The 25969-nt window shown below is 41.4% G+C and overlaps 1 protein-coding gene across 1 annotated transcript in view; it reads right to left on the minus strand.

The window, feature by feature from the left end:
• Positions 1-25969, minus strand: part of LOC149474727 (serine/threonine-protein kinase Nek6) — a 281492-nt gene that overhangs the window by 28584 nt on the left and 226939 nt on the right. Inside the window, exon 9 of the mRNA XM_089667137.1 lies at positions 8383-8496. Within this exon, the coding sequence (XP_089523263.1) occupies positions 8383-8496 (114 nt within the window). The remainder of the gene's footprint in view (positions 1-8382; positions 8497-25969) is intronic.

Raw genomic sequence — 25969 nt, forward strand, 5'->3', positions numbered from 1 at the left:
GGAAACCAAGAGATGAATAGTAAGCTGCAGTTTAAGTGGACAGGTTTTGTTGACACTCAATAACCCTGTCAATTACTGCAAAATGGGTTTCTGTCTTATAAAACACCACCAAAGCTGCAGATGTTGAACTGAGACATTCAAGGTTCCTTCACCCCACTATGCGCTGTGTATCCACATTAGGGTGCACCGCTATTCATTTTCAATGGCACCCCAACATGCATACAATATGTAAATAAATGCACCTGTATCAAGGGCACACTGAAAATAATCCGGCAAAGCAGAATATATCAGCACATTCAATGAAAAAACAAAGGTGTGAAGGAGCACTCAAAGACTAAAGAATTCACTCCCTAGTCAATGATCTTTATTATGATCAATGCATTTGTAGATCCAGAAGACATGCTTAGAATCCATCTCAGTAAAAAGAGACTAAAAAACATTCATGTACCACATATTATGTAAAATATAATTAATACTAGCAGTGTATAAATATATGAAGCTTCTTCATTGTTATACATCATAGATTGCAAGGCTTTAGATAACAATGGTTAGTATTTCTTCTTAACAGGGCAGCACAGTGACTAAGTGGTTAGCACTTCTGCCTAGCAAAACTAGGGTCATTGGTTCAAATCCCAGCCATGGCACTACCTGCCTGTGCCTGTATGGGTTTCCTTCAGGTACTCCGGATTCCTCCCACACTCCAAAGACAAAGAAATTGGCCCTAGTAAGTGTGAGTGTATGAATGTGAGTTAGGGACCCAAGATTTTAAGCTCTTTGAGGGCAGGGACTGATGTAAATGTACAATATATATGTGAAGCTCTGCGTAAATTGACAGTGCTATATAAGAATCTGAAATAATAGCTACATTTATAAGTTGTATGGAGGACCTCCGCTATAACAGAAGGTTATGGCTAAGCTAGGGGGAAGAAAAACTTTAGCTTTGCACTGCAAGGATTAACTGCTTGTTTTTTCTAGGGGATGATGAATAATGATTATTTACTTGATTCCTTGCTCCGGCAGACTTCCTCTGTGCTGGAAGGACTGTCCCCTAAAGCTGCTTCTCTTCATTGCCCAAATGGTCACAGGTCTCTGTTGTTATCCTATACAATGCAGGACTAGCAGTCCTGCATTGTACATGAGGTCGCGGGGAGATTATCCACATTTCAGGATGTTGGATAGTAGAGGAGAAAGATGTCAGGTAGGGGAGCCAGGAATAATGGCAAAATGAGCAGTCACCAGGACCCATGACCCATGGAAGGGTAAAGTTTTTTTCTATTCCCTAGAGTCCAGCTTTAACTGAACTGAGTATATTCAAGCTTGAGAAAAGTGATAAAAGTATAACTAAAGGCAAAACATTTTTTTTTTTCATTTTGAATAGAGTGGAGAGGGATCAGAATGATTTAAGGTTTATTTCTCTGCCCCCCGCTAGGGAGAGTCACCCTCTTTATTTGTCCTGTTTACCATCGTTGAAAGTAAAATTGAAATCCCAAATTATGGGATGTCCCCAGAAAAGTAACAGAGGGGAAATCTGCCAATGGGGACACCAATTCTGGTGACCTGGAGGTCCCCAAGGAATTCCCCTTTTTTGTAGGGATTTCTTCAGGCTTCCTCTTTGGCTATGGGACAGGAAGTGAAGGAAAATCTCCACAATGGGACACAGATGGCTGAAAAAAAATTCTTGCTATATCCAAAATAGAAAAGAAATGCCTATATAAATTATATCTTATTATTATTATGCCTAATATTACTGTGCTAAATATTAATATTGTGCCCACACTGTGAATTTACAGCTGCCCCTAAAAAGTGGGATAACGCTTGTACATAAACAATTGTGAATAGATAGGCGCTGTCCAACAACAAAACCATATATACAAAGCAAAACATCTCTCTACATTTGATGACAGATATCACTGGGTGTAATATTACATCCTCCCAATAATGTCTTATCAGTATTATCCTTTTAACAATAATAGATGTGAATTAAATCTCATTAATACAGTGTCAGAATTTTTGTGATGCGATGCTTATTCACTTTCAAGTGTATTTCCACTTTTGCAACCCAGTTGGGATAATATCTACTTCACATTTATTAAAATGTTCCCATTCATATAGCATAATTTAACATAATTCCTGCTTACTATTTTAGATGCTCTTTTATGATAGCTTCAGCATTGAAAAATCCTAATCTGTTCTTTTTGTTTATGAGGGAGCTAGGGAGCTGCGTGTGCTGCAATTAACAGTCTGTACTGTGCTGGCAGATTTCATTATTAGTTGTAAACTATATTTCACCACTTTCTGTCCTAACAAAGGGTTAAAGATTTAAAGGCAAAGTTTTAAGTTAGAGGAAACTTAGTCTGACCATGGGACAGAGTCACTCTGAAATTGCTCAGGAATGCCAAGAGACCTTCTCCTGAGAAACATCTAAAAGGTAAGAAATTTTTTTTTTTTTTTCTTTTTGTGAGCTGTGTGAATAGGAACACATAACAAGCGTTTAGTGGGTTTTATCAAATGTAACTGCAAAAGTGGAAACATACACTAAGGTCACTGGGTTTTTTTTTATTTCAAGAGGAAAAGGGGTTTAATCTCTGCATATGGAAATGATTCTTTCTAGTATTGACTGTGACCATGTGGCATGGTCTTCCACGGGAGCTGGTTCTAGCCAACTCAGTAGATTGCTTTCAAAAAAGGGCTGGATGTTTTTCTGAATGAACAAACATAATCCAATACTATAAGAAATAACACTGGAATGTTGATCCAGGGAATATCAAGCCACCTATGGGCATCAGGAAGGAATACTTTCCATATCAAAGTAAATCGAACCACATTTTACAAAGATTTTGTTCCCCTTCCTCTGGATTACTGTGGCGTTAGAGATTTAACGATGCAAGGTGTTTATTTTAGAAGAACTGGATGGGAATGTGTCGTCGTCCCCCCCCCCCCCCCTAAATTTAGAAATGGTGACATATGAACACTAGTATTCTAATGGCCATAATCACCCAGAAAGCTTTTTTGGCCATGCTTCTACTGTGGGTCATAAGAGTGCACTGAGTTCTGCACTCTTGTGACCCGAGCTGCAGTTAACTGTTAGCTGATGTTATTGAGCTGGTCCAGGCTCTGGAAAGATCCTGACTTTAAAGTAGGGATCCATCCAAATGCCTGGAGTGAGCTGTTGAGAGGCTGAACCAGCTACTCCTGCCCCCTGCACAGTCCCGCACTCCAGTGAGCATTGGAGGGGCAGAGCATAAAGCCGGTGACTGACTGTCACTGTTCTCTGCTCACTGAAGACCAGATATTTAACATGGAGCCAGCATTGAAATAAGTTTCTGGTCTCTGGGAAACCTTGCTAATAATTGCTATATTTTCAGCTTACTGTACAATTAGTATGATGGCCAGTGGGAAGAATTGCTCCTTACATTTGTGCTCATTGGGAAAAATTTCCCCCTTACAGATAAAGCTAAAAAGATCATTGTCAACAGTGGGAACTTATCTGAAAAGGCAGAAATTGCTCCTTGCTCAAGGAACCTCTAGCAATTTCTGGAGGAACCCTAGGGTTCTATGGAACGGCTGCCCTAGTAGCACAACTTGTTTGTTCCCTATTGCCTAGATACGTCATCATTATCTGGTTATTAAGTGTTCTTGCATGGCAAGACCACTTACTGTTATCTCACATATATTCTTATTATTATTGCCAAATTTACCACCCTAACTCCTCCCACAGTTTTTACACTACATAGACAGTAATATACCGAAACGTGCGGATTGTTCCCGATTGGTGTGCTATGACTTTGTGGAACGTTTCGCCGAATGGTTCACAAAATATTGGCGTTTTTGTGGTGAAATTTGTCCTATAGGAATGAATGGCGGAATGTTCAAAACTAAAGTGGGAGCTGACAAAAGCTAGAGTGTGAGCCAAAAAATCAGGACATGATTTCTAAACTACCATCACTCCCTCATTTTCAAGCCCACCTACACAAATCTTATATTAAAACGTTCAGCTATCCCTGCTTCCACTAAAAATGTCCACGGCAATATGACCATTTGTTGGCAACTCATGCTGCCCATTGACATTCCTTGAAACTCCACTCTAGCCACCTCAAATTTGAAGGGCAATTTCTAAACTGTGACTGTGCCTTCATTTTTAATATTTCAAAGACATACTATGCATCAAAATGTAAGTCTGGGTCTTGTGACCGTTTGAAGATGGCAACCGCCAGTGAAGTGAGCAAGTTGGAGCAGTTTGTTTTTAACCGCTCTTCTCTGCCCTTGCTGTAGAGTGAGTTGCCATAGGAACCCAGGTGTGTGAGCAGGCAGCAGAGTGACAAGCCACTCCACCCAGTTACTCTGCCCACTCCAGTTGTAGACTACTGGTGGAGGCAAGAACACTTCACACAATTTCCCCAGAAATTGTAGCTTTTCTAGTTCTTTTATGTTATTGATTGCAGTTGATACTTTTATGTACCAAGGCAGCATGTAAGGCCTCGTGTACAGTGTGCCCAGCTCTCCTAACAACTTTTCCTCCTGGCAGCAACATTTTAGCAGAAGAAATGCTTGACGTGTGTAAACGCATTTAGACATGTCAAGCTCTTGGTCATTAATTTCATTGGCCAGAATAATAATTTATTCTGGTAACTGAAATTAATTAATGCTCAAGTGCTTGATGCACCTAGAGTTAGCATGCGCTTGCATGTGTCAAGCATTTTTTTTGCCAAAACGCTGTTGCTCCTGGACGCTCTGGCAGTGGGTTTTTTGCCTCTAAACGCCTATCTGTGTGTGGACAGGAAAAAAAATGCCAAACCCTTCTAAAAGTAGCGCTTTAATGGTCAGTGTGCACAAGGCCCAAATCACAGAAAAAAAGTCTCCCTGGAGGTGTTATTACAACAGCAAAAAAGGCAGACTTTGCTGCAATACTTGCCTTTTCTCCAGCATCACCCCTCTCATTAATTCCTTTGTGCTGTTTGCTGTCTTCCTACCTCCTGCTTCTCACTGCTGGTCCCTGAAACCACCTCTCCGTACCAATATTTGCAGACACCTGTGGATGCCAGCATTTACATCCTGCTGGTAGTTTCCATTCCTAGCTCTGTTACGATAGAAATAAGGTCTCTGCCATTGATGATTTGTTTTTGAATCTGCTGGCTATAGTCTTATCATCATCATCACTACTTAGTCACTGGCCTGGAATAAAGATGTGTCCAGTGAAATGTCGACACCACTGATGTGTGGGTCAGTGAATAACCAAGCAATAAGAAAAAATGAAGATAAAGGCTCTGGAGCGTACACCTTTGGAAAGATGTCAGCAATGGCAGCTCCCATATTTTCTTCTTGAGAAATCCTTTTAACGCTCACTATAGACTAAAGGGTTGTTTACACTTTTTTTGATTGGAACACAATCAAGCGCCTACCACTTCAGCATGCATTTTTGATGCTTCTGTGATGCTTTTTTGAAGCATTAATGAAGCTTGGCAAATGCCCTGTGTGTTGATTTTCTATTTGTTTAAAGGGGCTCAGTAGAACCCTGGCTCAGTAGTACCTTTAGTTCAGTAAAACTCCCACTCAGCAGATCCCCAGCTCAATAATACCCTCCTTCAGCAGATCCCCCACTCATTTATACACTCGCTAAGCAGATCCCCCACTCATTTATACACTCGCTAAGCAGATCCCCCACTCATTTATACACCCGCTAAGCAGATCCCCAGCTCATTAGTACCTTTGTTCAGCAGATACCGCACTCAGTAGTACCCCCAGCTCTTCTGATAATTAAGTGTTCTTGCATGGCAAGACCACTTACTGTTATCTCACATATATATTCTTATTATTATAGCCAAATTTACCACCCTAACTCCTCCCACAGTTTTTACACTACATAGACAGTAATATACCGAAACGTGCGGATTGTTCCCGATTGGTGTGCTATTACTCTGTGGAACGTTTTGCCGAATGGTTCACGAAATATCGGCGTTTTTGTGGTGAAATTGGTCCCATAGGAATGAATGGCGGAATGTTCAAAACTAGAGTGGGAGCTGACAAAAGCTAGAATGTGAGCTGAAAAATCAGGACATGATTTCTAAACTGCCATCACTCCCTCATTTTCAAGCCCACCTACACAAATCTTATATCAAAATGTTCAGCTATCCTTGTTGCCACAAAAAATGTCCACGGCTAAGTTATAGTCCTGATAGTTTTCACAATATGACCATTTGTTTGCAACTCACACCGCCCATTGACATTCATTGAAACTCCACTCTAGCCACCTCAAATTTGAAGGGCAATTTCTAAACTGCGACTGTGCCTTCATTGTTAATATTTCAGAGACATACTATGTATCAAAATGTAGGTCTGGGTCTTGTGATTCTCACAATATAAAGCTCTTCGGTGTAGGATTTATAGTTATTAAACTACAACCGTTTGAAGATGGCAACTGCCAGTGAAGTGAGCAAGTTGGAGCAGTTTGTTTTTAACCGCACTTCTCTGCCCTTGCTGTAGAGTGAGTTGCCACAGGAACCCAGGTGTGTGAGCAGGCAGCAGAGTGACAAAAGCTACTCCACCCAGTTACTCCGCCCACTCCAGTTGTAGACTACTGGTGGAGGCAAGAACACTTCACACAATTTCCACAGAAATTGTAGCCTTTCTAGTTCACTCAGCAGTACCCCCAGCACTTCTGATAACCCACTCAGTAGTACCCCCAGCTCCACTGATTCTCCACTTAGTAAACCCCAGCTCTGCTGATCCCCCACTCAGTAGTAACCCCCAGCTCTGCTGTTCCTCTGGTTTGCTAAACCTCCTCTCTCTCTCTAGTCCCCACTCACCTTTTGCTTTATTGCTCCCATGCAGCTCCCCACATGTGACATCTGCTAGTTTCTCCCGCTCCAGCTCTGCTGATCCTCCATGACTCAGTCCTCTCTCCCTGCTCTTTACTCACTTTTACGTCACTGATGTTCCCAAGTTGCACACCACATGTTCCAACTGCTAGTTGCTCCATTCCAGTTTGGACCCTGCTTGCCTTCCTGCTGCTCCACCCTGCACATCAGATATGATGTCTGCACCAGACACTCCCAGAATATATACAGAAGAATCATAAGTTACTGCTGATGATGTCTTTCTGGTTCACTTGTTGGTTTCGCAGTGCATCCTGGGATATCTCATACCTGCAATACCCCCAAAACAAAGCAAAGCTAACTCTGAATGAATGTTCCTCAAATGCTGCAGGTGCTGTTGGCAAGTGTTATGATAGACTTCTATGGAGGCTTTGGAGATGCTTTGAAGCACAAAGAAAGTGACGTGGAGTATAATTTGTGTAGCAAAGCAAATGCAACAGTGTGAAAAGGACTGTAAGGTAACTATTTTATGTAGTGAGAGGTGCTTTGATTGGCATTCAGAGTACTTTCAAAAATCATCAAATGCCACATTTGAAAGCAAGTGTAAATTAGCCTAAAAAGAGGAAAGATATAACCATATACAACAACACAAAAAAAATCTTTTTTTGATGTCAAATAAATTGACATAGTTAGCTGCAGTCATTTTGTAAAGGCAGGCTAAAATTCACAAAAATACAGGCTATAATGTCACATGTTAACCGTTTATTTTAAAGCAAGACACACCAAGGAACAATTTAAGGAAGAATTGTATTTCATGATTCACAGTGGATCCATGAACAGCACCCCCCGGAGAGTGCACTTGCTGGATAAAGCACAACTTAGAATATAAATGAAGGCCAAGGATCAGCAGGTAGAAAGGGGTCAGCTCAGGCCTGGCCTCTGCTTTTAATATATGTGCCATTCTTTGTTTTTTGATAGAGATTATTTCATGCCGAACCAAATCTCTTCGAAAAAGAAGACGTGCTACTTTTCCTGGCAGAAGCAGCATGTACAGACAGCTAAACCAGAGCCAAAGGGCTCGCCCCACGCACTTTCACTCTGGCGCTGTGCTAATAGTGCATGCACACCATCTGGAGCCTGGCTTTGCCTGAGCTGGTGCTTTGGAGCCCTAAACACTCCTTCGCACCCTCAGCTGTATCACTGTACTTACATGTGCTCTTTAGCACTGCCAGAGGGAGGTGGACAGACAGTAATTGTACAGACAGGAAACACATCTGTCAACTTACACTAATTCCTAGAGCCAGCAGGCAATTACTGAGCTGACATCACAGGAGCGTGAAATATGGAAAGAGCAGCAGCTCTACATACACGCCGTCTACATATTCATACTGGAAACTCCACTGTTTTTGTTTGCAATGTACAATACACACACTACTATTCATGGCTAGCCATTCGGTCAGCAACTGCTAGGTTAGATAGAACTTTCACTTAAAGGCCTGCCATGTAAATATGACAATTGCCCAAAAGTCTTCAACTTTACTTTTGGCAGATAGTCGGTGTGTCTACTTACTTTTTCTGAGTAGTGTTCTGTGGGTAGGGGAGGGTATTCACACTGTTCTATCTTCTGACACAGAGAAAACAAGTTCATTTTGTCTCCATAGAAAGGACTCTGTAGCGCTGCCATCTGCACACAAAAATAAAACCGGTAAACACATGAAAAGTGTTCAGAACACTGCTAGAGTAAAAAAAAAAATTATAACAAACAGGATTTAATTTATCAAAGTATCCTAAAGAGTAACTCCACTTTTATTGAGAAAAAAAAATTCCTTCTGAGTGATTTATGTACATTGCAGAAATGTTAACAAACCTTGTAGTCATACCTTTTGTTATTCTGAAGAAATAGCTGTTTGTCTGTGTCCATACGTAAAATGAATGTGAATGGGAAAGACTTTATCATTATCAATCAACTGCTGCACTTGCAGGGCACTAATGAGGAAAGTGGCATGGTCTGCATCCCTTTAGGCTAGGTTCACATTTGTGCCGCTGTGGATCCGCACAAAAATCCGTGCAGCCGCACCACCCGCACAGAGAAATGCGGACCCGTGGGCGGGTGCCATTAGTTCTAATAGCACACTGCCCGCACTGGAAAACGTACTGGGAACCGAGGTTCCCGTGCGGGCTGCGTTTTCAGAAGATGTGCAGGGACTTCTTCCCTGCGTCTCACGGGGCACGAGAGTCCATTCAAATAAATGGGCTCTTGTGCCCGCATGGCCACATATATGTGCACCGGGACTTAGACATGATTTCCCTTTGAGAGTATCTCGCCACAAATTAATTTGTTTTTGCTGAGGATGCTCAAAATCTAACTTGGTTCAAACTTCTGGGAAAATCAGTGAACCAATCACACAAGTAGGAAATTACATCTCTGAGAGCATTCTGTGCGCCATTTGTATACAAAACGCCTCCAGATTGCCCTATTGCATTGCATTTTACATAAAATTACAGATTGAAGAGGAAAGATAATTTTTTCAACATTCAATTTGACTTGAATCGCAATTGCATATGCTATATTTTTTTCCCAAGAAAGTGGAGTTACCCTTTAAAGGCATACTTCACCTTTACAAAAGAATAAACTGCCTATGCAAGTAGAGGTGCCTATAGATAAAAACAAACTGTGCAGCTTTGCCCAAAGTGGAATAATGCCTTTGCTGTAGGTCATTTATTTACCTCCTGAAGCCTGGCTGAAAACCTCACAGAGATCGCATCATCCCATCCTGCCTTGTTGCTAGGACATTGCTTAGAAACTACTAGCACTAACTGTTCACCTCCATCATCACAGGAGTGAGCCCTTTCTCTGATTCAAACCCCTTCATATGAGCTCTCTCTCCACTGACGCAGTATCTCTGAGCTGAGAGTTTGAGTGCTCGCACCCTTGATGGTGAAGGTGAACGGAAGTAAAGAGGTCTATAACCTCTGCATATGGAAAGGCTACTTGCAAGCTTTTTTACTTTTTTTCTTTTTTTTTATTATTTTGGTTCAACTTGCTGGACATGTCTTTTTTTTCAATGTATCAAAGTATTACAGCAAAAGGTGTCCATTACTCAAAACGACCAGATTTTAGCTATCATTTTAAAACAAGTACTATAATGTTAAAACTGCAGACATACATCTCATGTTTATGACAGTTTCCTTTAGCATTTTTATAGGTTTCTTACGATTACTGAAAAAAGTGATGCAAAGGAATATGTGGTTGGTGCTCATAACTTCCAATGAAATTTTATCTTATTTGTACGGCCGATTCACACCATAAAGTGCAGTAAAACACACAGAAAACACAGCACATTGACATGTGTCTTTCAGTGTGTTGAACTGCATTTTAACCCCATTTTCCCTGACATTGTCTCTTTTCCCTGCTGTGAGTTGAGATAGAGATACCACATAGGTAGTGGAGATTTTTGGGAATCATATCTGCCTTAACAGCCCTGAATATTGTTTTGACAATTGCTAATACTGGGAAGGCTGAAGCATCCGTTAAGTATCTGTAATCAATTCTAAATGTCACTTTTGGGTCCATCCATTGCTGACTCAACATGAAACAAAAGGCATTTTTGCACCTTATACCATAATCGACGAAGTCACTCAGAAAACTTCCTTTCTTAACTACTTGCCGACCGCAGATAGCCGAATGACGGCTACACTGCAGCCGGCCAGTTCTGGGAGGGCGTCATATGACGTCCTCCCAGAACGCGCTCTCCTGCGTGCCCCCGGCGATCTCCGTGATCGCTGTGTCCTACGGACACAGCTGATCATGTGATGTGGTAAAAGGCCAATCACAGCGGCCTTTTACCACATGATCAGCCTTGTCCAATGACACGATCACCGGGAAATGCAATTGCTGGTTCTCGGCTGCACTTTCCTCACGCTGTCAGAGCGTGAGGAAAGTACTGCCGAGAACCGGCAGTTGTCAGAGCAGGGATCGGCACTGATCATCAGGGCACTGCTGAACCAGTTGAGATTTGATCCATCTATGGGCAGGCTGGTTTTACTGAAGTCGATTCTTTGATTTTAATTTTAAGCAACCAACCTGTTTGATTTTTGCTTGCAATCACTGGCTATATCCGCCAGCAGTGATCATTGTGTTATGCGGTTGGAGAAGGTTCCCCACCGGCAGAACACAATAATGCTGTGTGGGATGAGATTCCCCCATCAACACTGACTGGTTGCAGGTAAGAAAATTGTTGGCCTGCCTTACAATGCCCAATCAAAAATAGTTTTTCCCTCTGATCAGCTAATTGAAGTGAATTGACTGTCCACACATGAGAATAACTAGTCAAAGATTAGATATACTTGACACAATAAATAATGGGGTCTATTTGTATAACACATTTGCTGCACTGCATGATGTTGGGTTTTGCGGGGCCTACTTATAGGAATCTGGAACAGGTTCCAAAGTTTTAACTTCCAAAGGAAAAGTTAAATGATGCCCACAGAAGTAAATACACATGAATCTCAGCATCCAGCGACATAATTTGCCTGAATCACGATGAGCCATTGACCACTCTGTGCACATTCCCACTGGTAAATGTAAGCCCTAAAAATAATCTATGGCCTTTACGCTTCCCATAAATCACACAAATTGCTAAATAAAGTACTCACAGTGGCTGTTTGCTAGGATTTTGTTTATTTTTCCCAATCTGGATAAATTTTGTGTGAAATATTTTGAGAAATCAGGTACTGCCTCTTATTGTCTTTATAATTGCAGCCAAGCTGGTCAAACAGCTCTGTGCTTCTACACTAGGCTAATAAACTGGCCAGTAATGACCCAGCCACTAAACATTTAAACATGGCAAAAAAAACGCTAGTCCAAAAATCAGGTTCTGCTCTCTAAAATACTATTTTCTCTCAAAATGGCTGTTGCACAGACAACAGGAAGGATAGAAAACATTTTTGACAAATTTTTCCCTGATTTGTGATGCATTGACGCAGCATGCTGACATGCTGTATTTTTGTACAAGGCATACAAAGAAAGTCTGTATGGTGTGAACCAGGCACATAGAAAACATTTGTTTTTGATGTGTCATTGCATTGAGCCTGCATTAATCAATGGAGACCAACACAGCTCCACTGACATGGTGTGATCGATTCTTACAGCACATGGCAGGCCGAATCTGATCAGTCTCTATGGAGATACTACTTCAGGTAACTGAGTGCAGAATTCGAACAATCCACAATTCCAAACATCCAGTATGTGATCTTCTGCATTGGATTTTGGGGCAAACAGCCAGTAGTAGCTGATAATACTGTATTGTGCCACATTTCTTTATAGTAGAGCAGTGATGGTTTATGGTTTCTTACTAGCACACTCAAAATCCATAGTAAAGCTTTAGCTTCCACATTATCCTGTAAGCCAGAGAACAATATGGAAAGTGTGGTATAATAATCAGAAATGATCTTTCATTCATCTGACTTCAATAAAGTAACTTCTGATTGGTTGATATAAATGACTGCGGTTAGCGCATCGATATTGGTTCTATCGATAGGTTCTAGTGAATAGACCTGTGAAATAAAAAGACTTCTTGTAGCAATGGATTTTTTCTGGGCATACAGTAAATAGTACCATGAAATGAATTCTTAAAACCATAAAGTTTATTGTACAAATACTAAAATTGTGTATAGCACCACGACCAAAGATTTGGCAAAGCAGAGTTCACAGATCTTATTTCAGTTCAAAATCCACATGTTAGCTCAACACGTTTCAAATGCTTCAAATATCTTCATCAGGAGGACATGTGAATGATATCCATATGACGAAATCCAGTAATATACAATTAAAAGTCTCCATACAGTTTGCTGCTGTAAAAAATCTCAATTTCAAAAGGGAACATTCAAGGGAAATAAAGATGATAGCCCAAACAATGTACTGGTTCTCCAAAATAATCCTCTAGTTTTTTTTTTATGCCAGAAATAGGAGCTTCAGAAGCAAGAAACAGTATATTCATACAAAAGTTATTTCAGTCTATTCTGGTCTAGAGTGGAGTCTGACCATCCATGGAAGAGATGAATCAACACACCCAGATCCTACACCAAAACAGCAATGTATGCAAGCCAAATGGTCTGATAACACTGTTCAACAGGTAAAAAGTTTTGGGCATATAATTAGCTAATCTTACATAATTTTGGGGTGCTGAAAACGAAAATGACCCTAAAAAATGTTGATTGGCTCTAGTTTCCATGATATATTCACCCATCTAATGACGTAAACCATTCAAAATTATGATGCAACTTCAGCTGCATATTGCGCAATTGATACTGGTGACCAATAGAAAATTGCATGTATACTGAGATGATGCAATATTAGCCTTTAATTGCATCACTTCACTGCATAAAAACTGCAGTATCTGTAGCTGATTGTAGTTCGACAGCGTCTTTACATTTAGTTTTATGCTTATATAGGCTACTCAGTAATGCCTCAAACTTGTGTGAATAAAGCAGATAATTTCTGCTATATCTGCGGTGAAATAACTTTTATCTCACAAAAAAGGAGGATAACAGGAATGATTAAGAAAGCCTACAACTTGTATTTTGGCTGCAAGATAGGAGACCAGGACAAGAGCTGGGCACCACATATATGCTGCAATTCTTGTGGGACGGCACTGGAGCAATGGTTGAATGGAAAAAAGGCATCTATGCCTTTCGCTGTGCCAATGATTTGGAGAGAGCCAACAGATCATGTTAGTAATTGTTACTTTTGTATGGTGCCTCCAATTGTAAAAGGGCTAAATAAGAAGAAAAAGTTATCTGTGCACTATCCAAATATTCCATCGGCAATACGTCCAGTTCCTCATGGAGAGGGGCTACCAATTCCTAAAGCACCAGAATCCTTCGTGGTTGAGTCAAGTGAGGAAGAACCTGAAGCGTGTAGTCACGTGCAGTTGTAAGAGATAGCCCTTTCCTCGAATACAAGAGAAAAGCCAAGAGAAGCAAAACCGACACAAACTGAAGACAAAACTAGTGAGAATCCTAAGTATTAAAATGATTCAACTTAGCTTATGGCTATCATTTTTCTTGGTAATCCTATGCAATATATTATGCCATTTAGGCTTTGTTATGTAGTCAATATCACTTGCTTTATATTTGTGGAAAGTCATCTATCTATATAATTATTGTGCATTATGTAGTCATTACGCCTATAGTAGAAAACTTTCCGTTTAAAGAAAAACTAGAGCCAATTGACAAATTTCATTGTTATATTTGAACTCAGAATGTGAAATTCATTAAGAAATGGATCCTTTTGTTTCCAAAACTGGCAAAAAAAAAAAATTTGTTGAACAGTGTAATCAATAGGTCAAAGTACTCCAAACATCATCCCTCTTCCATCCCTTTCGCAAACTCTAGACAGATGGTATACATCAACAAGGAAGCAAGATAAAAATATTAAAAACAAAGTATAGTTATACTTTCTAGTATAAAATATATCAAATAAAAATTCCAGCCAGGGCAGTAGGACCCCCCCCCCCCCCCCCGCAATATCCCCTTTTTGGAAAGTGGATGACTCAAGAGTTTTCCTGAAATTCTTTTAAAATGAAGAAACGTGCTGGTATTGAAGGTATTTAGCCTTTAAAAGTGTGAAATGGCTAGGTGTCATGGATAGACCCACAATACCTTAACCACTTGCCCTCCAGAGAATTTCCCCCCCTTCCTGACCAGGCATTTTTTGCAATATGGCGCTGCGTTACTTTAACTGACAATTGCGCTGTCATGCAACATTGAACTCAAATGAAATTTACGTTCCTTTTTCCCCACAAATAGAGCTTTCTTTCGGTGGTATTTGATCGGCTGTGTGTTTTTTATTTTTTTGCACTATGAATAAAAATGATGCACAGTTTTGAGAAACAAAACAATATTTTTGACTTTTTGATATTAAACATGTCCAGTAAAAGAAATGTAAAAATCTAATTTCGTCAAGTTTAGGCAAAAATGCATTCTGCTACATGCCTTTGCAATACATGTAAATTAAATGGTTTATGTGAAAGTCATAGTGTTTACAAATGGTGGTATAGATACTGGAATTTATTTATATATATATATATATATATATATATATATATATATATATATATATATATATATTAGGGTTTTTTTTCGTAATGGCAGTGATCAGTGACTTATAGCGAGACTGCGGCGGGCATTCTGACACTGGAGGGGAACTAATTTGGTGTCACTGACACCCCTAGTGACACTTCTACAGTGATCAGTGCTAATAAAAAGCACTGAGACTGTACTAATGACAGAAAGGGGTTAACATCTGGGGTGATCAAAGGGTTAACTGTGTGCTGTTTTGCTGTGTGTATGTTTCACTGTAAGCACACTGCTTTATATGGCTCTGCTATGCAGAGCTATATAAAGCAGTGTGCTGGAGCTGACAGGAGAGATCTGTATTGTTTACATACAGGTCTCTCACCTGTCAGAGATACCCGGTGATCATCGGCTGGGACCTGGTGATTAACAGCTGAGGCCACAAATGGTGGCGTGGGTAGGGCGCGTGTCCCCCTACCCGAAACCACAAAATCACTTATATATACGTGAGTTTGCGCACCCCGGCCGTGCTGTAGCTGTATTTTTGTTATAGGGTGGAGGGGAAGTAGTTAAACACCCCCCCCCCCCACTCACACTTTTCCTAAAAATCCCATATTCATTGGTGGTCAATGGTCTTCACTCTCTCCCTTATCATTGGTGGCCACTGGCATCTTAAAGGATAAGTTCACCTTTTCGGGCAGAGTTTCACTTTTCATATTAAATAAAAACAACATCCAACACCATTTCTAGCCCAGCCATCCCAATGTGCTTTTCTCTCACTTGCCTTATCCACATGAGGTTTAAAATCTTGTCATTTTATTTGAATTTGTTAAATGATTTTCGGATGCCATTGCTTCCTGTAGATCGATTCTCAGCATTCACTTCCTGTAGTCCATCTTCCACAAGCCTTCACTTCCTTGTTGCATCACAGAAAACTGTGTGATAGGGCGTGTTCCCCACTCTGGACCACATCTCCCTCAATACAATACTACCTTCCACCCATTTTCTATGCAAACTGAGTGTAATCTGAGTTACAATCTCTTTTAGATCTCCCATCAGTAATGATGTACAAGGTCCTGTCTGATTTTATACAGATTGAATGGATTGTTCAGGTGGGTCCTCCTATTCCATAGTTCTGGTACATGTAAGGAAATTGTACAAAGATTGCACAACTAGATTGCATAGTGATTGGCCATCTTTATACGAGTGCATAGGAGGGGGTGGACGGAGACAGTCAGGCCTCGTACACATATCCATGCAGTGAAAACTCCCATTCCTGCATGCGTTTGTTTTGGAGTGTTTCACTTGTCATGCATAGGGCAGGCCATTCACTTGAATGGGCTTTCCTGCACGCAACAAGAAACCCCAGAGAAGTTCCAGAACTTTTTTTTTTTTGAGCGGAGCACGGTGCGTTACCAATCTTTGGTGTGTTTGCTGCACTTGGGGTGTGCCTTTAACATGTAATGACAACACAAACAGGATGCACATTTGCCGCGTGTTTGTGAAATGCATGGCAAAGCATGCATATTCTGTATAGTTTGTCATGCGTTCGGAAACACACAGATGTGAATGGAGCCTCATTGTTCTTTGGAATTTCACTTTCAGGCCCCATTCACACAGAGTAGTGGGAGCGCATGCTTTTTTTGCTCGTTTTTCCAGTAATACATAGAGCAGCCCATGGATTTTAATGGACTGTGCTACACGTGGCAAAGGAGCTCATGGGACATTTTGGTGTGATGTGGGTTGCATGCATTTTACTGTGCATTTTGCTGCATTAGTCACTCATTTTTTCATGCGGCAAACTGTGTGCTTGTTTTTGTGTTTGGTGTGCCATTGACAACTAATGGCACCAAAAGTGCAAGGTAAGGTAATTTTAGGTGTATAAAGGTGGCCATACACTATACAATCTGATTGCACAATCTCTGTAAAATTTCCTTTAGATTTACCAAAACACCACCTATCCACTCACTCTATATCCAATCATGCCAGTCCTTGCACTACATAGTTGATGGTAAATCTAAAGGAGATTGTACAATGAGATTGTACAGTGTATGGTGAGCTTTACAGAACCCAGGGCACACTTCTCCTGTTTTCAATGCTACAGCTCTATCCACATAGGCTGTTATCTGATCGTTCATCTCCTGCACACTCTGCCACATGAAAGATCTATGCAAGATGAAATTAAGATAGGAAAGAAATCGATTGCTGTGTATTTATTGACCACGGTGATCGCTGATTAATTATATTTGAAAACTGTGCACCTGTGTGGTGGTGATCGGCTGCAAGAGGAGAAGGCAGCCACAGGTGCGTGCTAATGAGGTCAGCTGATGAATTCCTCCCTATGTTTAACTTGTTGCCGACCGCAGATAGCCGAATGACGGCTGCACTGCGGCCGGCCAGTTCTGAGTGGACGTCATGACGTCCCCCAGAACGCGCTCTCCTGCGCGCCCCAGGGGGCACGCACCCGGCGATCTCCGTGATCGCTGTGTCCTACGGACACAGCTGATCACGTGATGTGGTAAAAGGCCAATCACAGCGGCCTTTTACCACCTGATCAGCGGTGTCCAATGACACGCTGATCAGAGGGAAATTCAAGTGCCGGTTCTCGGCTGCAGTTTCCTCACGCTGTCAGATCGTGAGGAAAGTACTGCCGAGAACCGGCAGTTGTCAGAGCGGGGATCGGCACCGATCATCAGGGCACTGATGATCAGTGCCCTGATGATCGGTGCCCAGCAGTGCCACCCGCAAGTTCCGCCCACCTGTGCCCAGCAGTGCGCCCACTAGCTCCGCCCACCTGTGCCCAGCAGATCACCACCTGTGCCCAGCAGTGCACCCACCTGTGCCCAGAAGTGCCACCTACCTGTGCCCAGCAGTGCCACCCACCTGTGCCCACCAGTGCCACCCACATTTGCCCACTCACCAGTGCTGCCCACCAGTGCCACCCACCAGTGCAGCCCAGCAGTGCTGCCAGTCAGTGCCCAGCGGTTGTGCCAGTCAGTGCCGCCAGTCAGTGCCCAGCAGTGATGCCAGTCAGTGCCGTCTATCAGTACCCATCATCAGTGTCACCTATCAGTGCCGCCTATCAGTGCTGCATATTAGTGCCGCCTATCCGTGACACCTCATTAGTGCTGTCTATCAGTGCCGCCTATCCGTGCCACCTCATTAGTACTGCCTATCAGTGCCCTTTAGTGCTGCCTATCAATGCCCATCAGTGCCGCCTATCAGTGCCCATCAGTGCTGCCTCATCAACGCACATCAGTGAAGGAGAAAAATTACCTGTTTAAAAAATTTTATAATAGAAACAAAGAAACTTTTTTTTTTTTTTCAAATTTTTGGCAATTTTTTATTTATAGCGCAAAAAGTAAAGCGCCCACCACAAGAAAGCTCTATTTGTGAGAAAAAAATGATCAAAATTTCATATGGGTACAATGTTGCATGACCGCGCAATTGTCAATCAAAGTGCGGCAGCGCTGAAAGCTGAAAATTGGCCTGGTAAATAAGGGGGTATAAGTGCCTGGTAGGCAAGTGGTTAATGGTTGTTCTGCAGCAAGTGATGCTTTCCAAGAAATTCAGTAGGGCCAAAGGTAAGGCCGTGTTCTCAAAATCAAAGACCGCTTTTTTTTCTGCAACCGAGGTACATTAGCCACTTGCCCTCCAGAGGATTTACCCCCCTTCCTGACCAGGCTATTTTTAAAAAAATAACAAACATGTCATACTTACCTGCTCTGTGTAATGGTTTTGCACAGAGCAGCCCTGATCCTCCCTTCCTGGCACTCCAGGCCCCTCCCAGGCAAGCTGCTTTCTCTGAGGGCACTCATGCATGCTCACTCTTGAGACACCTCTGTGTGTCTGAGACACTCAGAGTGTGGCTCGTCCCCGCTCCCTCCTAACTGGCTGTGATTGACAGCAGCGGGAGCCAATGGCACCCAGTGCTGCGTCTGAGCCTGTGAGGAGAGAAACAACTGGGAGAGCTTTTGCTCTTGTGCACATCTCTGGATCAGGAATGTGCTCAGGTGAGTATGAGGGTTGCTAAGGGGGGAGCTGCACACTGAAGGTTTTTTACCCTCATGCATAGAATGCATAAAAGGTAAAAAAAAAACCTTCAGGCTTTAGAACCACTGAAAGTGTATCTATTGTATTTAACAATCTTTGTATATCAATAGCACTAAAGATACAATATTTGTGAACAACTCTGAACCCTTTCTTTATGAACGCACAAAGAATTCTAGTAAAATATAAATCAATAAGTAATGCGGAATAGAGCATGGTAGAACAGATAGCAGTCTCCGCTATAAATAGCCACTATTGTATATTGTGGTATAGTTTTATATCTTTGTTTCGGTGCACTTTGTTTTCTGAAAATGTTGTTTTCTGCAATTTTCTTGCAGGTGTGGTAAAGTGCAGGTTCCAAAGGGATGAATGGTGCCACGTGTACTAGATATGCATGTTCATGTAGAGAATTGTACAGAAAGTGCAATCCCTCATAGGAAGTCCATGTCGCAACACAAATAAGCACATTACAACACTTTACATATAACACATAAAAATTCATGCACAGAAATAATATATATATAATGCTCCAAAAAAATGGAAATCTGTTGTCTGTGACTTTCCAGCCTGCGTTAGAACGATGGGAAAGGGTTAATTTAGACTCCAAGTTTAGCAGGCAAGCCGCAGCATTTTCCCACTGCTTATGACCCCTTACTGTGTCCCAGCTGCTTATTAAACCATTATGTGATTGGAGAGCTCCTTGTCACTGTCCTTCACTGTCACCCCCCCAGCATTGAGCCATTCTGCGGCCCCGTACTAATGAGCTTATACTGGGTAATTGTTGATATTATCCTGTTTTGCTGTGAGCAGCGTGTGCTGCTCAGCTTGTTTCGGGGCCTTTTCTTGGCCGATGTTTAATGCCTCTCGTTAGGATTTTAATAAGGGATTATTTGATAATTATTCTGCCCTTACGTCCTTAGGTTAGATATTCTGCTCATTACTATGCATTGTGACAGGGATCCAATGCGGAATGACTGTCCTTCCATGACAGACATTAAACCCCCATTGTGACAACAGGAGAAAAAAAAACATTTCTGCGCCACAAACACTGTCATTAGAAAACATTCTAACCCATTGCTGCTGGTTTAACACAATGCCACATAAAATTTATTGAATTATTTACTACTTACTTGGTGCATTTGGGCATCATGGAAATTCAATTTTTATCACAAAAAATGGGAACATGTGTTTTTAAACCGGATTCCAAACTAGGCTCCAAATATACATGGTTACATTTAAGTAGGGTCTCCTTCCTACATACAACCACCCCTGGGCTTGCTTGCTATGACTATGGTTACACTTTGATCATACAATTTATAACCTTACTGTCAAGAAGCTGAATTGTATTTTTTCTTATACAAACGTGATCTTTTTAGTGCATATTGGTAAGCAATGGTTTTTATGTACTATAATCCCATAATAGCTTTAACAAGGTAATGTAGTTTCAAATGTCATTTTCATTAAAGGACAAGTAAGGTCAAAGCACTTCGTTCTGCACTCCTGTGACCTGTGAGTATGTATGTTTTTGTTTTTTTTTCAAAATAAATATTTCTCTCTTAAATTTGAATAAACTCCAGGTATGTTTTGTTTTTGTTTTTTTTACATAGTTTGTTCCAGCTTGAACCAATGCAATTATACACATATGTATATGGGCCAATGGCCCAGAATCACTGAAGTAGATACATCTATTCCAGTGATCTCCACTAGCTTTCGGGTCCTGTGGTAAGCGACTGTCCTGCTGCGTTGTGAACACAGGAGGTTAGACTCTTGGCATTTTCTGATTGGACGAAGTGAAGAATAGGGGTGATGATGTCACACTGTTGCATGGTACACTGTTGTCACTAATAGGTGAAAACAGGCATAGTATTGAAAAAAACAGCAATTGTCTAGATCAATAGTTTTCAACCAGGGTTCTTCCTGATGTTCCTTGGCTGATTGGCCTCCCATTTGATGGTACCTCCATAGTTCCATTCGCAATGCTACTTGGCAGAAACATCTGCATGAAAGCAATAACATTTTGACTGTAAGGGTGGAATATTGACCACAAATGTAGGGGGGCATTCTTCCCACTGGTCACCAATGTAAAGGACGTTTTTCCCATTGACCCCCAATGAATTGGTTTTAGCAGGGGTACCCCAAGACCTGAAAATGATTTCAAGATTTTCTCTGGGGGTTTAGAAAGGCTGGTATAGATACATGCTGGGTGTTATTCAACCCGGAAGACTGAGGACATCTTGTGACGAAAAGGAAGTACTGCTGGGGACAGTTCCAGATTGAAGGTGAGTATTGTATCCTATTCATCTGGCTGTTGGGGAACTATTTTGTTAAAAAAAAAAAAAAAAGAATGAGTTGGGTATAATACTGAAGCTCCTTTATTATCATTTTTGTGCAGCAAGGGTTATACAGTTGCACACACAAAACTAAACTGGGAGTTTAGTACATCCAAACATTTGGTTTACTTGGTGCTGAGATTTGAGGGCTCTTTCACACTAAATGCTCTGTTTTACTGTTCGGACAACTGTTAGTTTTTACTAGCAGTAAGCTGTGATGAGGGGGCATTATTACATGCGTTTCAGTGCATTGCATGGTTTACTTTTCTCGTAAAAAAAAAAAAATCTTAATTTGAATTGTCACCAAATGACACTTCATTCATTGTTTCACACGGTGCAATGTGGTATCTTCTCGTGCCGTAAAATGCCACGCATCTGCCATTACGATGAAATGTGAACATAACACACAGAAAACAATTGTTTCTCCCTGAACGGGGTCCTTCTCATTCCGTGTTTGTCGGCAGAGTACTGCACACTTGTAAACATAAAATTGAAAAATGACTATCTATGTAGGATGTTGAGAATAATTTGCAGTGTTCTTTCACTATTTTCAGTAACCTTGTTACTGGGGCTCTATTCTACAAATAGAATAATATCATAGTGTACACTGATGTGTGGTAATGTGAACCATTATGCACTTTTAAAGCATGGGTCTCATTATTTGTTTGGCCAATTCTTACTCAACCATTCCCAAAAAAAGGAAACACAAACATATGTTATTAATAGACATTAGCACTTAGAGCCACTCATGAAAACACATGCAAAAGTACTTGTCATAAATGTGCATTGCTCCATGTGCATTGATGAAACATGGCCCTAAGGGACGATTATGTCAAACTTGTCATCTGACAGGAATACTGGGGCTGACCCAGTGTCTTTAATGCTTTCTGAGTCGCTGATCTAGAACAAGTATGCAGATCAGGAATGTCAGAGCAATGTTGGAGGTCCTCATCTACATATTAGTTCTGGGTCAGAATGCTAGTTGCTTGGCACTGGCTGGCATCAAAGTTTTTAGTCATATATTAAAATAGTCAGAAATCCTTATCAGTTCTTGTACTGGGTCAGATAGTCAAAGCACTGAAACCAAAGATGAAGTCATAAACTGCAGCTTACAGTTGCAAGAAAAAATATGTGAACCCCTTGGGATTACGTGGAGTTTTGCATGAATTGGGCATAAAATGTGCTCTGAACGTCATCTAAGTCACAACAATAGAAGAACACAGTCTGCTGAACATAATACTACACAAACATTAGATGTTGCCATGGTTTAATTGCACATAACATGTAAACATTCACAGTGCAGGGAGGAAAAAGTATGTGAACCTTTGGACTTAATAACTGGTTGACCCTCCTTTGGCAGCAATAACCTCAACCAAACGTTTCTTGTAGTTGCAGATCAGACCTGCACAACGATCTGGAGTAATTTTGGACCACTCCTCTTCACAAAACTGTTTCAGTGTAGCAATATTCTTGGGATGTCTGGTGTGAATCGCTCTCTTAAGGTCATGCCACAGCATTTCAATCGGGTTGAGGTCAGGACTCTGACTGGGCCACTCCAGAAGGCGTATTCTGTGCTGTTGCAGCCATTGTTTTGTTGAATTACTTGTATGCTTTGAGTCATTGTCCTGTTGCATCACCCATCCTCTGCGGAGCTTCAGTTGGCGGACAGATGGTCTTATGTTTTCCTGCAAAATGTCTTGATAAACTCTGGAATTCATTTTCCCATCAATGACAACGATCCGTCCAGGCCCTGAGGCAACAAAGCAGCCCCAAACCATGATGCTCCCTCCGCCATGTTTTACAGTGGGGATGAGGTTTTGATGTTGGTGTGCTGTGCCTTTTTTTCTCCACACATAGTGTTGTGTGTTCTTCCCAAACAACTCAATCTTGGTTTCATCTGTCCACAGTATATTTTGCCAGTAGTGCTGTGGAACATCCAGATGTTCTTTTGCAAACTTCAAACGTGCTGCAATATTCTTTTTGGACAGCAATGGCTTCCTCCGTGGTGTCCTCCCATGTACTCCATTCTTGTTTAATGTTTTCCTTATTGTAGATGTGTCAAAAAAAATGTTAGCATGTGCCAGAGATTTCTCTAGGTCTTTAGCTGACACTCTGGGATTCTTCTTTACCTCATGCAGCATTCTGCGCTGTGCTCTTGCAGTTATTTTTACAGGACGACCACGCCTAGGGAGAGTAGCAACAGTGCTAAACTTTCTCCATTTGTAGACAGTCTGTCTTACCGTGGACACATGAACATCAAGGCTTTTGGAGATACTTTTGTAACCCTTTCCAGCTTCATGCAAGTCAACAATTCTTGATCGTAGATCTTCTGAGAGCTCTTTTCTGCGAGTCATGGTTCACATCAGACAGTGCTTCTTGAAACCAGTAAACCCAAAACAGGTGTGTGTTTTTTAAGGGCAGGACAGCTCTCAGCAACACATCCAATATCATCACACTGATTGGAGTCAAGGTTGGCTCACTCCTGGCTCCAATTAGCTCTGGGAGAAGTCATTAAGCTAGGGCTTCACATACTTTTTCCTCCCTGCACTGTGAATGTTTACATATTATGTGCAATTAAACCATGGCAACATCTAATGTTTGTGTAGTATTATGTTCATCAGACTGTGTTCTTCTATTGTTGTTACTTAGATGACGTTCAGAGCATATTTAATGCCCAATTCATGCAAAACTCCACGTAATCCCAAGGGGTTCACATACTTTTTCTTGCAACTGTATATTTATCTGGAATAACAGGTCTCCTCATGTCTGCAGTGGCACAGTGCCCTATGACAAAGAACAATAATATATAGTATGTATATACAGTGCATCCAGAAAGTATTCACAGAGCTTAACTTTTGCCACACTTTATGTTACAGCCTTATTCCAAAATGGATTAAATTAATTTTTTCCTCAACATTCTACAAAAACAACCCCATAATGACAACATGAAATAAGTTCATTTTGAAATCTTTGCAATTTAAAAAAAAAAAACGAAAAAAAAAAACACATGTACATAAGTATTCACAGCCTTTGCCATAACACTCAAAATTGAGCTCTAGTGTATCCTGTTCCCACTGATCATCCTTGAGATGTTTCCACAACTTGATTGGAGTCCACCTGTGGGAAATTCAGTTGATTGGACATAAGTAAAGGCATAAACCTGTCTATATAAGGTCCCACAGTTAACAGTACATGTCAGAGCACAAACCAAGCTATGAAATCCAAGGTATTGTCCGTAGACCTCCGAGACAGGATTGTATGAAGGCACAGATATGGGGAAGGGTACAGAAAAATTTCTGCAGCATTGAAGGTCCCAATGAGCACAGTGGCCTTCATCATCCGTAAATGGAAGAAGTTTGGAATTACCAGGAATCTTCCTAGAGCGGGCCACCCGGCCAAAATGAGCGATCCAGGGAGAAGGGACTTATCCGGGGAGGTAACCAAGCACCCGATGGTCACTCTGAAAAAGAGCTCCAGCGTTTCTCTGTGGAGAGAGGAGAACCTTCCAGAAGAACAACCATCTCTGCAGCACTCCACCAATTATTCCTGTATGGTAGAGTGGCCAGAAGGAAGCCCACTCCTCAGTAAAAGGTAAATGGCAGCCTGCCTGGAGTTTGCCAAAAGGCACCTGAGGGACTCTCAGACCATGAGAAAACCCTCTGGTCTGTTAAAACAAAGATTGAACTCTTTGGCCTGAATGCCAAGCGTCATATCTGGAAGAAACCAGGCACCGCTCACCACACCTGGCCAATACCATCCCTACAGTGAAGCATGATGGTGGCAGTATCATGCTGTGGGATGTTTTTTAGCGGCAGGAACTGGGAGACTAGTCAGGATTGAAGGAAAGATGAATGCAGCAATGTACAGAGTCGTCCCTGATGAAAACCTGTTCCAGAGCGCTCTGGACCTTAGATTGGGGTGACGGTTCATCTTTCAACAGGACAATGACTCTAAGCACAAGGCCCACATAACAAAGAAGAGGCTATGGGCCAACTCTGAATGTTCTGGAGTGGCCCAGCCAGTGCCCAAGATTGAACCCGATTGAACATCTCTGGAGAGATCTGAAAATGGCTGTGCACCGACGCTTCCCATTCAACCTGATGGAGCTTGAGAGGTACTGCAAAGAAGAATAGGAGACATTGCCCACAAATAGGTGTGCCAAGCTTGTAGCATCATACTCAAAACGACTTAAGGCTGTAATTGGTGCTAAAGGTGCTTCAAAAAAGTATTGAGCAAAGGCTGTGAATACTTATGTACATGTGTTTTATTTAAATTTTTTATTTTTAATAAATTGCAAAGATTTCAAAACGAACTTCTTTCATGTTGTCATTATGGGGTATTGTTTGTAGAATGTTGAGGAAAAAAAACAAATTTAATCCATTTTGGAATAAGGCTGTAATATAACAAAATGTGGCAAAAGCGCTGCAAATACTTTCTGGATGCACTGTGTGTGTGTATATGTATGTGTATATATACAGTAAGGTCCATAAATATTGGGACATTGACACAATTCTAAAATTTTTGGCTCTATGCACCGCCACAATGGATTTGAAATGAAACAAACAAGATGTGCTTTAACTGCAGACTGTCAGCTTTAATTTGAGGGTATTTACATCCAAATCAGGTGAACGGTGTAGGAATTACAACAGTTGCATATGTGCCTCCCACTTGTTAAGGGACCAAAAGTAATGGGACAATTAG

This window comes from Staurois parvus, unplaced genomic scaffold (assembly GCF_062004578.1).
Source record: "Staurois parvus isolate SC_StPar_1 unplaced genomic scaffold, SC_StPar_1.0 ptg000002l, whole genome shotgun sequence".
In the NCBI taxonomy this organism is placed as follows: Eukaryota; Metazoa; Chordata; class Amphibia; order Anura; family Ranidae; genus Staurois; species Staurois parvus.